Source organism: Neomonachus schauinslandi, chromosome 6 (genome assembly GCF_002201575.2).
Source record: "Neomonachus schauinslandi chromosome 6, ASM220157v2, whole genome shotgun sequence".
Lineage (NCBI taxonomy): Eukaryota > Metazoa > Chordata > Mammalia > Carnivora > Phocidae > Neomonachus > Neomonachus schauinslandi.
The window spans coordinates 140,291,207-140,305,698 of record NC_058408.1 but is presented as its reverse complement, the minus strand read 5'-3'; the positions used below and the strand labels follow the sequence as shown (position 1 = coordinate 140,305,698).

The 14,492-nt window shown below is 34.8% G+C and overlaps 1 protein-coding gene across 1 annotated transcript in view; it reads right to left on the bottom strand.

Moving 5' to 3' along the window:
• The window catches only part of CCDC172 (coiled-coil domain containing 172), a 57,419-nt gene that overhangs the window by 30,882 nt on the left and 12,045 nt on the right, over nt 1-14,492 (bottom strand). Inside the window, exons 3-4 of the mRNA XM_021700165.1 lie at nt 1,840-1,956; nt 507-672 (exon numbers count right to left, since the gene is read on the bottom strand). Of these exons, the coding sequence (XP_021555840.1) occupies nt 507-672; nt 1,840-1,956 (283 nt within the window). The remainder of the gene's footprint in view (nt 1-506; nt 673-1,839; nt 1,957-14,492) is intronic.

Here is a 14,492-nt window from a genome sequence, read left to right as displayed (position 1 = left end):
GCAATGTCTTTAGTTCAGGATCTTATCACAGATTGCAATAACCTGCATGCTAGGTTTCCTGAAATGAAATTCTCCCCACCCCACTGTGTAACCTTGTTTCCTAGTTTAAATTGTATTGATGGTAAAATGAGGATCATTGTACCAGTCCTACCCCTATTATAGTTTCTATCACACTGTACTATAAATACCTGCTTACATATTTGATTCCTCCACTTTTTAGTTTTATATCCCCATGACCCAGAATAATGCCTATCACATAACAGAGTAACAGATATTTGTTTATTGAATGAATGACTAAATGCTCATGTCACACCTACTTCTAAAGAACTTGAGACTGCTCACAATAAAAGATACATTTCCATTAGGATAATTAAGATAAATGCAAAAGAATAGTATGCAATAACCAATTTACTTATGAAAAAGTTAAATTTCTGGAAAATTCACTGGCTCAAAATAAGTTATTTTCATTAATGACAGATAAATGAGGTGGCACTATATACTCATACCCCTCTTCAAAATGTTCGCCTGGTTTTCTAAGTCAGATACTTCAATCTTGACATTTTCTTTTATCAAAAGCTTTCTTTTCTTTGTTACTTCATACTCATTATTGAAGTCTGTAATTTCCTTAATAAATTTTTCTTCCTCCTCTCTCACTCTTTTCTTTGTAGCCCCCTGGAAAACAAACAAAAGATCAAATATAGATGTTAGTTGTAATAATATTTTTCTTTAGTGATTTAAAATGCAATCATTTGGAATTATTAACAACAAAAATATAAAATTATACTTCCTGGTGTTATCACAAAAATGCTTTATTCCTCCAGCAATATTAATAAAAAAGTGAAGCTATTATATACTAATAACCAACTATTTCCACATGAAAGTTTTATCCTTAATGTTTTGGGAGTATTATTGAGATAGAAATTCTACTACTCGTCATTATATCTGTGTTTATTTATGTATTAACTTATAGCCATATATGGGTGCCATTCTGTCATTGCAATATAAGATTGGGTAAAATAATTAAATGTGCAAATGTGAAAATGAAAATCTACACTCAAAGGAATCACTGCTATAGAAAAAACAAACAAGGAAATCCAAGGAAACCTTTTAAAATATAGACAAAGGAGGTAAAATTATATATTTATTTCCAATTCAGTTCTACAAAATAGTTCACATTTTATGAAACATCAACATGAAGAAGATAGAAGAATTTCCAAAAACTCTGCACAATGACAGAACCTAAATATTACTGTATTTTTCTATTTTTTCTAAGAAACGTCAATTAATAGTGAACTACATTGAGAAACTAGACATGTTATGTATAAGCACAAAGTCTGTTGGTTCTGACTTCAGATAAATATTTTTAATATTTTTACATGTATTTTCTTTGAAATGTCAATTAATTATAAGTCACATTCCTAAACTGGCCCTGTCATTTAAAACTACTAAGTTTGTTGGTTCTGACTTAAGATAAAAAGATAAACAAAATCTATCTCTTCACCAAGATCCATAAATATGCCTTAAGTATGAACCTCTCTGTCTTTCAAAAGCATTAAAACCAAGGTCTCAAAGCCTGAGCAATTCAAATCAGTTTCACTGGGGTTTTTTATGCTTATTACAATTGCAAATAATTTCTATATTGCATCCCTGCCAATAGAATTCTTTCTAACTATATTACTCTACCAACTGGTTTTAAATAGCACTTAATACTTTTCCATATCTGAACAGGACTATCTGCCAATATGCATACAGATAATTTTCTAACAGTACACCTAAGCATATCTAAATATTTTCAATACAGTTAGTAAAATAGGTATTTCTAAGTGGCTGGAGGCTTACAAAGGTTTGGAGAAGCATATTCCTCTGGTTTGTAATTTCACTACACTGTCTTTCTAAGGCATTTTCATGAATTTTCCAAAGCTGTAAGAGGAAGGCTTTTTCAGAAAACTGCTGAACCTTTAAAGTGAAAAAAACAGAAATCAGAATGAAACAATTAGTTAAACACTCAGGGTGCCTTAGCTAACAGAACAGATCTACATAGTATAAGATATTTTCTGTATTAACCTTAAATAAAAAATAAAATTCACATTACACATCTTATTTTATATGTACTATCATATATTATTTTATAAGTGTTCTACCATCACAAGTTTTATAATATTTTCCCCCAATAAGATAGGCCCCTCAATGGCAGAAAATGTGTTTTCTTTTTTCTTCACAGTACCCAACACATTTCTTAGCTTAGGTATCAAAAGCTTTTTGACTACACATATTTTTTTTTTTTTTTAAAGATTTTTTATTTATTTATTTGACAGAGAGAGACACAGCGGAAGAGGGAACACAAGCAGGGGGAGTGGGAGAGGGAGAAGCAGGCTTCCCGCCGAGCAGGGAGCCGGATGCGGGGCTCGATCCCAGGACCCTGGGATCATGACCTGAGCCGAAGGCAGACGCTTAACCGACTGAGCCACCCAGGCGCCCCTTGACTACACATATTAAACTCTGCTTCAAGACAGCCTCAGTTAAAGAACAAGTTTCTATTCTCATCACTTATAAGGAAGATATGGATGAATTAAACATGTATACAGTATGACTAATAAAATGAGATAAAATCTACAAACCATAGGCAAAAACCCCGTCCCATGACTATAGTTATACTAAGAAAAACACAAATGTGCTAAAGACCTCAAATGCTTTTTTTAAATTTATTTTTTATTATTGTGTTATGTTAATCACCATACATTACATCATTAGTTTCTGATGTAGTGTTCCATGATTCATTGTTTGCGTATAACACCCAGTGCTCCATGCAGAACGTGCCCTCTTTAATACCCATCACCAGGCTAACCCATCCTCCCACCCCCCTCCCCTCTAGAACCCTCAGTTTGTTTCTCAGAATCCATAGTCTCTCATGGTTCGTCTCCCTCTCCGATTTTCCCTTTTCATTCTTCCCTTTCTGCTTCTTCTTCCTTTTTTTTTTTTTTTAACATATAATGTAGCATTTGTTTCAGTGGTACAGGTCTGTGATTCAACAGTTGTACACAATTCACAGCGCTCACCATAGCACATACCCTCCGCAATGTCTATCACCCAGCCACCCCATCCCAGAACTCATTTTTTATTTTAGTACCTCATTTGGTTCTAGTTAGCAAAAGACATAATAAACATTAATATTGGATATGTAACTATTATTTCATTTGGGCCATAAAGAATAGCATCTCCTGAGACCATGAATATTGAAATGAAAGTCAGGAAGCTTTAATATATAAAAGCTAAAACTGATGTCAGACTGGGAATAATCTTTCCACTATATTCAGTACTGGCCCTCATAAGAAAGCATCACTTTTAGTTTGGGGCTGTTCCCATCTCCACAGTGAAAAGAAAAAGAAAATAAATTCAATTTAAATTGCAGAAAGCAAGATTTATGTTAGCCATAAGAACTTCCTGAAGGTGAGAGACAGGGTGTGAAATCTCTGTCCCAGAAGATATTGAATAGTAAAGAGCTTAAGAATAGTCTAGTCCAGAGGCAAAGGGTTGGCCTGAAAGATATTTTGAAACGATACGGCTAAAAAGTCCTGGAAATAATGGCATTAAAAAAGTAACAGAAAAAAGTAATGGAAATAAAAAAGAAAATATGGTCTTGCATATATATATATAATATCATGGCACATCTGCTCACACCTTCAGTACTTGGTGCTGTTCTCATCAACTCTATCTTAAGAAAGACATCAATAGAGAGTGATGAAAGAGATACAATTTTCAGGACCAAAGAAACTCAGAAAATACTTTTAAAGTTGAGGGAAGGAAGAATGGGGCAGTTAGTTATTTTACTAAGAAGACAGAAATTAGAAATATGGCCAGATCTATGAAGTCATATAGAAAATGGTAACAACAGTAAACAAGAGTATGATCATGAATTCTATCACATTTATTTAGAATAAGAAAATACTTCAGAGCTATTTAGTATTTATCATATAAATGAGAATAAAATGAGTTCCAAAGAAGTGAAATTCGTTAACAAAGGTAAAATAATTAAGTATAGGCAAACTCAGGACTAAAATCCAGCTCTTCTGACTTCTTTTCTCCTAAATTAGGAATAGAACTATTTCAAAGTAACAGAGATATTTCTGGAACTAAAAGGGACTTTAGTCTCTGATAAAAGCAGAAGATGAAAGTAGGTAAGTTTGAGAAACAGAAAAATTACCAGAACTTAATGAGAGAAGGCTGCTTGCAGTATATACCTAACTCTCAGAGCTGTTATTCTGGACAGTAACCATGAATGCCTGCAAAACTGCTTTGAGACCAAATATTGGGCTGGATCAATTTTGGTTTAATCCAATAAGGTATGTCACATATGAATCAAAATTCCTGAATTCTAATTGTTTCCACCACTGATCTGTTGTGAAAGACCTATGTCGAAACCCAGAAATGAAGAAAATAGTACTTATCAGGCTAAAAAATTTTTTAAATAAGTCATAACTAAATTTATTATTCAGGTTCAGAAAAGCCTTATGGTAAGAAATAAAAAATTAAGGTGTCCCATTCCAGCTATCACCAACTAAGACCTAAAATTACCACTGTTCTCTTTCCTAAAAAAGAAAATAATTAAAGAGAACTATCAGACAAGTTGTCATTTAATTGGAATATTTTACCATAATTTGAAAAATGAAACCTATATACCCCAAATGAAAAGCAGAGAACTATTCAAAAGCTTTATAAGAAAGGTATATGTGTAAATTTCCTCTTCCCCTAAACTTCTATGGGAATTATCATTTTGAGGTCTTTTCTGCTTCTTTGTTGTTGTTGTTTTTCTTATTATTGGTCTGCTTCTCCTCATCATTCCCACTTTCTGTCTTATATTCTGTCTTTATCTTTTACTTCCACATTTTCCTCTTTAAATCAACCTTAAAAAGGTCCAGAGTCAGTCACTACAGAAAAATTACAGGAACACTAATTTTTAAATTCACTTAGGATCTGTGATGAAAACATTTAATATAAAACAGAATTGGCAAATAAAGGAAAAAGCATAATAGAAAAAGAGGCAGGAGTTTGGGAAAGCTCAAGTCAGTAAGAGCAGATGCCCACAATATGATGATTCACATGGTGAAGACAGCAGCAAGTTAGGGTTGCAGAAGCTACATGGGTCTATTATTAATAGAGTTCTTTCATATTTTAATGAAACTGAAAGGACAAAGACTTTTGGATCTTCCCAGGTCCTCTCTGCCAAGTGTAAGTTGTTACCCTTAAAAAAGCTGAAATAGCTTTTCATGGCCACCTATTTGCAGAATGTGTTTCTCATTATTCCTTTTGTTCTTTTTGTTATCACAACCAATTCCTTAAACTATTATTCACACTCTTGTGTTTGAAAACCAGACTTACTGATGTGTAAAATTTAGGTAAATAATTTCAGATACAACCCCGAACATATTGCTATGATCACAAGACAAGGACATTTCACAGAATAAATTATCATGAGAAACATCTCTTTTGATGTAAAAATGATGGGTGGGGATCAGAATTGGAAAGATACTAGAAGAAATGTAAAACTGAGACTTAAAAATAATTTTAACTAAGGTATAATTGACATACAACATTATGTTAGTTTCCAATGTACAACAAAATGATTTGATATTTATATACACTGACAAATGATCACCACAGCAAGTCAAGTTACCAACTGTCACCAAAATTATAAAATCTTTTCTTTTTTTCTTGTAAGGAGAATTTTTTAAGATTTATTCTCTTAGCAACTTTCAGTATCACTGACTATGGGCACCATGCTATGTATTATGACCCAAGCACTTACTTATTTTATAACTGGAAGATTGTACCCTTTGATCCTCTTCACCCATTTTGCCCATCCCCCCAAACTCCTCCCAACTGGTAACTACCAATCTATTATTTGTATCTGTTAGTTTGGTTTTCCTTTGTCAGTATGTTTTGTTTTTTTAGATTCTACATATAAGTGAAATTATATGGTATTTGTCTTTATCTGATTTATTTCATTTAGCATAATACCCTCAAAGTCCATCCATGTTGTTGCAAATGGCAAGATTTTATTCTTTTTTTAGGGCTGAGTGGTATTCCATTATATATTTACCTACAACTTCTTTATCCATTCATCCACTGATGGATACTTAGGTTGTTTCCATATCTTGGCTATCATAGATAGTGTTGCAATGAACCTAGGGGTACACATACCTTTTTGAATTTGTGTTCCCATTTTCTTTGGATACATACCCAGAAGTGGAATTGCTGGATCATATGGTAGTTCTGTTTTTAATTTTTTGAGGAACCTCCATACTATTTTCCATAATAGTTGCACCATTTACATTCCTACCAATAGGGCAAGAGGGTTCCCTTTTTACCACATTCTTGCCAACACTTGTTATTTCTTGTCTTTTTGATTATAACCATCTTAACAGATATGAGATGATATCTCATTGTGGTATTGATTTGCATTTCCCTGACGATTAGTAATGTTGAGCATATTTCCATGTGCCTGTGGGCTATCTGTATGTCTTCTCTGGAAAAATATTTATTCAGATCCTCCACCCATTTTTAAATCAGATTTTTGTGTGTGTGTGTGTATGTCCACCAGCTTTAAGAAGGCAGCGGGAGAGTGGGGCACATTCTCTGGCATTAGCAGGGCAGCTCTCCTGGAGAGTGCTGTAACTGTGTGCATGTGCCAGCCACTGCTAGCAAGATAAAGGGAGAGGGCGCCTGGGTGGCTCAGTTGGTTGGGCGACTGCCTTCGGCTCAGGTCATGATCCTGGAGTCCCGGGATCGAGTCCCGCATCGGGCTCCCTGCTCAGTGCGAGGTCTGCTTCTCCCTCTGATCCCCTTCCCTCTCGTGCTCTCTGTCTCTCATTCTCTCTCTCTCAAATAAATAAATAAAATCTTTAAAAAAAAAAAGATAAAGGGAGGGTGCAAAAATGGTGCTAGCAAGTCAGTAAAATGGAACAAGGTGGAGGAAGAGCACAAAAATGGCACCGATCTGTAGCTCCATCTCCACAGACAGTCCCAATAGGCCCCTGTCCCTCTGACAGATGCTTTATAATTAGCAAATAAGTTTCTCCTTCATATATATGTAGTCTAGGTGCTTTTCAAACTGCTGCTTTTGCACTAGTTCTGGGGCAAATGAGTCTACCTATGAGCCTTTTAAGAGCAGAACCTTAGTTCCCTACAGCACTTTGGATCTCCTGGATGTAATAAGCACCATTGATTTTCAAAGCCAGATGTTTTGAGGGTTCACTTCTCCCCTGTTAAGTCCCAAGGGCTGGTGTGCCTGACGCTGGTGTGCTGAGATCTCAGGGAGAGGCTCCATATTTGTGAGCTCCCTCCTGATTATGGGTTGCTGTGCCAAGGTAGGAAGTGGGTTCTGCTGAGACTACGTCTCTGCCTCTCCCACCCATCTCAGTGTGGCCCTGTATGTTATCCTTTGTTGTGGAGGAATTTTTCAGCTAGTTTTCAGGTCTTTTTCAGAGGGAATTTTTCCAAATGTAGCTGTAGATTTGGTGTGTATGTGGGAAATGAGTTCAGATATTCCTATGCTGCCATCTTGAACCACCTCCCCAAATATTTTTGAACGTATCTTTCCCAGTCAGGTTTGAATTGAGGCACTATCTTATATGCATGGTAGCTTGGACATCTTTCATAAATCAACACTTTAGAAACTACTAACTCTATATCCTAAGTTACCCAGGAATATCAAGGGGCTATAACAACAAAAAGAAAAGGGTAGAAGGTTCCTAGTAGCAGTAATACAAATTTCCCTTTCTCATCTCTCTTCTTCCTCTGACTACAGATGAAGAGAAAATATTTGCATGCAGCCTTAAAGTTATATTCTAGAATCAACTAGCCAAGCTTTGTCAGAAAATATTGCTGTTTTGGAAAATTTTAATTTATAGCAGTGCCAACACTCTGGTTAATTCTGCTTCCCTCAGCAATAAAGATTTTTTTCTTTCCCTGTTTTATTCCTCTTGGGATATTTGATTTTTCAACAGAGCTTATAGTTTTCCCAGTGAGCTGACTTATCTGGTCAACTAGGTCAGTTTTCAGCATAGCCATGATTTGTGACTCTTCACTACTCTTGCTGCCTGGGTGCCTTTAGGTATTTTTCTACCAGAAGAACTTGAAAATTGAAAATGACTGAGAATTCTAAATTAATGCTTAGGTCCAAGTAAGCAAAGTACAGAGCTACCCTTTGTTGTGGTTGCTGTTGTTTAAAATATTCTCAGACTTTAGGAACTGACATTTTGCTGATTAAATGATCTACCCCACAGTGTAAGGCAACTTTACATAAGAGAGTTATGTAGATTGCACATTTTAAGCTCATAGCAATTGGGGGAAAGAATGTGTTATGACTATAATAAAAGACATTTTTAAATGCTAGAATACATCAGTGGATATTGTATCAACAACAGATATTAAGGTTTTGTAAAAGAAAAAGATCTATTTTTTATAAATGTATTTCTTTTTTTAATTTAAATTCAATTAGCCAACATACAGTACATCATTAGTCTCAGATGTAATGTTCAACAATTTATCAGTTGTGTGTAACACCCAGATGTAGTACTTAAAGGAAAACTCATTATGACACAGGAATCCTAATGTAAGAAGCTTCAATATCAGGAAATATTAATCCTTACAGTGGCTCATAAGACTTTTCATGATCTGCACTCCCTTATTCACTGTCCAACCTTATCTTCTACTACTCTCCTCTTCATTTACTTTCTCCAGCCACACTGGCCTCTTTGTTATTCCTCGGACCTACCAGGTGCACTCCCTCCTATGACCTTTGTACTGGCTGTTCTCTCTGCCTGAGAATCTCTTTTCCCAGATTCCTTCTGGTTCATTCCTTTACCTCAGTCAAGTCTTTGCTCATCTCTCATCTTTTCATTGGAGGTTATTAGGATGCCAGATAAGACCACTGCTATTTAAGTTTGTTCTGGAAGTTTGTATTAATGCAATATGGCAAGAAAAAGGAATAAGAGATACAACTATCAAAAAAAAAGCTAGTACACAACTCTCTTTCATTTGTTTAGGCAAATGCTACTGTTACATACCTAATAAATCCAAATAAATCTACTGAAAAACTGTTAGAAATAAAAAAGAATCAGTAAAAAGGTTAGTAACAAATAAATATAAAAAACTAAGTATCTTTTCTAGTTACCAAAAATAAACAGAAAAAGCATGGAAAAGATCTCATTCATAACAGTAACCAAATAAAGAATACACAAATAAGCTTAAAAAATATCTGAGACCTATATGAAAAAAAACCTCTACTGAAGAACATAAGAGATCCAATAAATAGAAAGATATGCTTTGTCCCATTCATCACATGAATGTAGTATAGTCTTAACTAAAACCCCAATAGTTTTATTTGTTAGAATTTGACAAAATGATTTTAAATTTATCTAGAATAACAAAAAACCTGAAAAGAATCAGGAAAATTCTAAAAAAGAAACTGTCGTCCCAGAGATTCAAAGATATTTAGTAGCTAATATAATTAAGTAAATATGATACTGGTGCCAAAACAAACAGATTAATAGAAGTGTATAGACTATCTAGAAACAAATATATATGCATTACTGTATCATAAAGATGGTGCTTTTGGTCAATGGAGATCATGTGACATCTACCCAAGCAAAAATGGAGGAAGAGTCATTTTTATTTAAGATATTTAAGAAAAAAAAAACACTGGAAAAGTACTGGAAAAACACACTGTTTAAAACCTTGCAGTGGAATAGGCTTTCCCAAGCCTGAGATGGATTTCAGGAACAAACAAATAAAAAGATTAAAATTCTAGCAACACAAACATTCTAAACTTGGACTAAATAAAATACATCATAAAAAGCCAACCTACAAATAATAAAATTTGCAACAAATGACAAAGAAAGGGTAATATCTGTAACATATAAAAAGCTAGATGTCAATAAGAAAAAGGCAAGGAAAGGATATGAATAGGTAAAACACACAGTAAATATTAGCAATCAGTGAAAAAAAATAAAAATATAAGTAAACAGAAAGCTCAAATTAAAACTATAAAAAGATGCCACTTTTTCTTATATTTGCCAAAAGAATTGATAATTTCAATTATAAGAGTAGTGAAATTATGGGAAAATAAACTGGAACAACTTTTCTGGAGGACAATTTGGAAATTATCAAAAGCCTTAACAGTATATAACTATTGACAGAACAATTTGATTCCCAGGACTTTATCCTAAAAAAGCTAAGTGCACGAAGATGCATGTGCAAGATTGTCATCACAGTGATATTAATCATAGTAATTTATTAATAGTAGTAGTAAATATTTATCAGTAGGAAAGTAGTTAACTAAAATATGATACAGCCATTGAGTGGAATACTATGCAATCATTAAAAACTGCTTATTTAGATATATATTTACTGATATATGTGGGATACAGTAAATGGAAAAAAAGCAAATGATTTCAGAAAAAAATACATTCACTTAAATAATTCTTTTTTTTTTTTTTTTTAAAGATTTTATTTATTTGACAGAGAGAGATACAGCGAGAGAGGGAACACAAGCAGCGGGAGTGGGAGAGGGAGAAGCAGGCCTCCCGCGGAGCAGGGAGCCCGATGCGGGGCTCGATCCCAGGACCCCGGGCCGAAGGCAGACGCCTAACGACTGAGCCACCCAGGCGCCCCTCACTTAAATAATTCTTAAAGAAGACCTATGAAAATATTAACTATACAGTGGAACTATGGATAGTTTTCACTCTGTATTTGACCTATTCCTATTTTTGGAATAATTTGCAATAAACACATACTACTTTTATGAAGAATTAAAACAAAGCTAGTTCAATTCAGAAAAAAAAAATGTCTGCTGCATGTTCATCAAAAATAATGATAGGAGTCCCTTATATTTCCTGAGAATATAACCTACTCTTCCAGTAGCAACATAAGTAGGTGATCCTAATAAAGATGGAGAGGAAAAGGAGCTCATAATGAAGAGAAGACGACCATTTTAGAGGAACAATCTCATCCATTTTCCTAAGGTGGCAGTCACAGATCTCTCATTCTTTCCTCTTTTCTGTCTTCTCTTGGGAGGAATTAATTAGAATTTTAACCAGGAAAAACTGGACTATATTTAAAGCCACGAAACTAGCCTGAATCAAAGAAGCTGAGGTAGGCAACCTTCAACTTATCTTGAGATATTAATTCAGGCAATAACAATTCATAAGACCATGTAAGTACCAAAGGCTCTACGAATTGTTCTCAGCAACATCAAGATCACAGGCACAGCTGTAGCCAGTTTGCTTTTGACCTCTTCCATTCACCTTTTTTGAATCCATCTGGTGTTACGGGTTCCATAGCCAACCTAAATCTAACCTTCTCAAAATAACCCCATACTCCAAAATTACTCTTCCCCTTTTCCTCAAATAAAACTCCCATTTCCAAAGAACTGCTGATGCAGCTAGATACTAATCTGATTAGGGAAAGAGCAGTAATGCACAAATACTGATAGGCCAAGAACATTCGTAATGATACTTCTTAATCTGACTCACTCGGGAGATACTTTGAAATAAGGTGACTTCTGTGCTATTTGACAATTCAGGAGGCAGTACTTTATCTTAGCTATCACTACATCTTCCTATGCTGTCAGGATATGAAACAATGGAATGCTGCAGGTAGTGATTTTTCATGTACTGCTTTTAATGGAAGAACTATAAAATGTCACCGATTCTTTAAAATATAATTTTCCTCCTCATAATAAGAAAACTTGGCACATGAGCATGAAAAGATCATACCTCAGTCAAGTATACTACAAGAAACCGGATGGGGGATATTCACAACAACTTGTCAACCAGCAGCTTTAGCTTTAGGAAGACAGTTCATTCTTTAAGAAGTCGAGCAAACAAGAATGAGACAAAGAACAATGTATATACTGTATCTGTTGGCAAGCTGTAAGTTTGGACAGTTCTCACATAACAACAGCATAAACCCCACCCCCCAAAAAAATACTGTAATGGAAGATAAAAAAATAATTACCCAAAAGCTTACAGAGAAAGAGTACTATAAATCTCTGTAATATATTACAGCTACGGGGTACAAAGAGATAAATTTTGTTTATCAATTATGTGATGTCCTCAAGAGAGTGCAAAGGTATGTCCCCCAAAAAACAAGAGCAAGTCAGGACATAAGAGAGTAAGATTAAAAAAAAAAAAAAGCTGAGATAAAAAGGAAGACAGGAAATGAAAGAAATATAAAAAAGAAAAGTAAGAGCCCAACACAGCTTTTAAATTTAGAGTATTAAATAACAGAACCAATACTGCAAAAGATGGAATCAGTAATGTAAAGTATAAAGAGTTCTCCAAGGCTGCTGAGAAGATCACGGGTTCAGAGAACAAAGAACAAAGATCTTATCTTATAAGGAATAGGGGTACTCAGAAAAGAAATCACAAGTAATAGTTGAGGTTAAAATGGGAGGCTCACCCATGGTCTAAACAAAACTAATAGGTACATCTGTGAACAGATTTGGAATTATAAGAATGAAGAAATCTGCACAACCAACCAGGGAAGAAAAATGAAAACAGGCTACCTAAAAAGGATTTTTAAAAAGCAGGCTGAGGGGCACCTGGGTGGCTCAGTCAGTTAAGCGTCTGCCTTTGGCTCTGGTCATGATCACAGGGTCCTGGGATCGAGCCCCACATCGGGCTCCCTGTTCAGTTGGGGAGTCTGCTTCTCCCTCTCCATCTGCCTCTCCCACCTCTCCCCCACCCCCGCTTGTGCGCACATGTGCGCGCTCTATCTCAAATAAATAAATAAAATCTTTAAAAAGAAAAATAAAAAAATAAAAACCAGGCTGATTTCAATATTTCTCTTCTGCATTAATAAATTTCAAAAATCAGTAGTGCCACTTACTGTGACAATCACTGGGTGCTGTACGTAAGTACTGAATCACTAAACTGTACACCTGAAACTAATATTATACTATATTTTAACTAACTGGAATTTAAATAAAAACTTTTAAAAAATCAGTAGTGTTAGATCGACATAATTTTCTAAAAACAGGTATGAGCCAAGAATTCTGTATACAGACAAATTTTCATTCAAGTGTGAAAACAATAGAAAGAAATTTAAGATCTTAATGGCTTAGAAAATCCATCATGCACATATTTTCCCTGAAAATTTACTTGAACAATTATACAGATTGACCAAAAGATAAAAAAGAAATAAGAACCCCAGAATGAGGAAGTTGAAGCATTAAAAAATTTTAAAGTTAAAGAATTAAAAGTTAAGAATTCTGTTTAATATGGCAGTCTAAACAAATGTGGGAAGGACCCACTTTCTACTCAAATACAGAGAAATGCTATATAAAATAGAACTACCTTTAAAATAAGATATCATTTACATAGCCAACCTGAAAGTAAGAATGGGAAATTGTCATGCCAAAAACAGAGAGGTGACTCAGGGTAAAAATGGTGTGCTAGATTTCAAGCCCAAGGGATATCCTTGAGATTGGGTACAGGTGTTAGGGGCTAGGGTTTTAAATGCCCACATCAGACCAAAAGTCAAGACCAGAGGGTGCTGGAACTGGGCTCACTGGATAAAGTCAGGAATTGAGAAGTGCCAGCTGTGCAAGAGGAATAACAAAACTCCATTCATTGGTTTAGAGAAGCAGCATATAAATGAGCTGCCACCATTGAGCCATGAGCGGAAGGAGTCATCCCCAAGAAGCTCCAACCCCAAGCTTGAACGGTTCATGGATATGAGATTTCTATATCTCTCACTCATGTACTGCAGAAATCCTAAGCTCAGAAATTAACATAAAAACTGGTTCTGAACAAGTGAAATTAAGGCCCTGGCAGCAGGGGTGAAACTGCTCCATAGGGACGTCTTTTTTATTAAGGGAATATGTGGTACCCCATGGAAACATATAAGCCCCGCTAAAGGTAAGGTCACAATAGAAAAATTTAAAGCTCATAAGAAAATACACCATTACATAAGAAAGCCATCAGATGAAAAAAGCAGAATTCACAGAAGAGAACAGAAAACAGAATCCTATGAGAAATGTTTTAATTTATTCACTCAATAATATTTATTTAACACCCACTACAATTCAAGCACTGTTCTAGATACTGGGAATAACAGTAGTGAACAAACTAGATAAATTTGTAGTTCTTGTGGAGCTTACATTCCATTGGGGGGAGACAAGTAATAAACAGGTCGATATAAAATATGTCAAGAGGCAGTAGTGTTACAAAATAAAGGATCGTGAATAGAGAGAAATGGGATGGGGTGATACTTTTTTATATACTGGAGGTCAGGGAGGATCCTCTCCAGTAGCCATTACTAAACTTTTTGGTCTCATGACTTTTCCATCTTTAGGATTTCACAGTCTTAAAAAATTATTGAAGACATTTTTGTTTGATTGCTTTTGTAAGCTAGACCTATCAATATTTTCTGTATCAAATATATTAAAACAGAAATTTTAAGAAACATTTAATTCATTAAGAATAACCGTA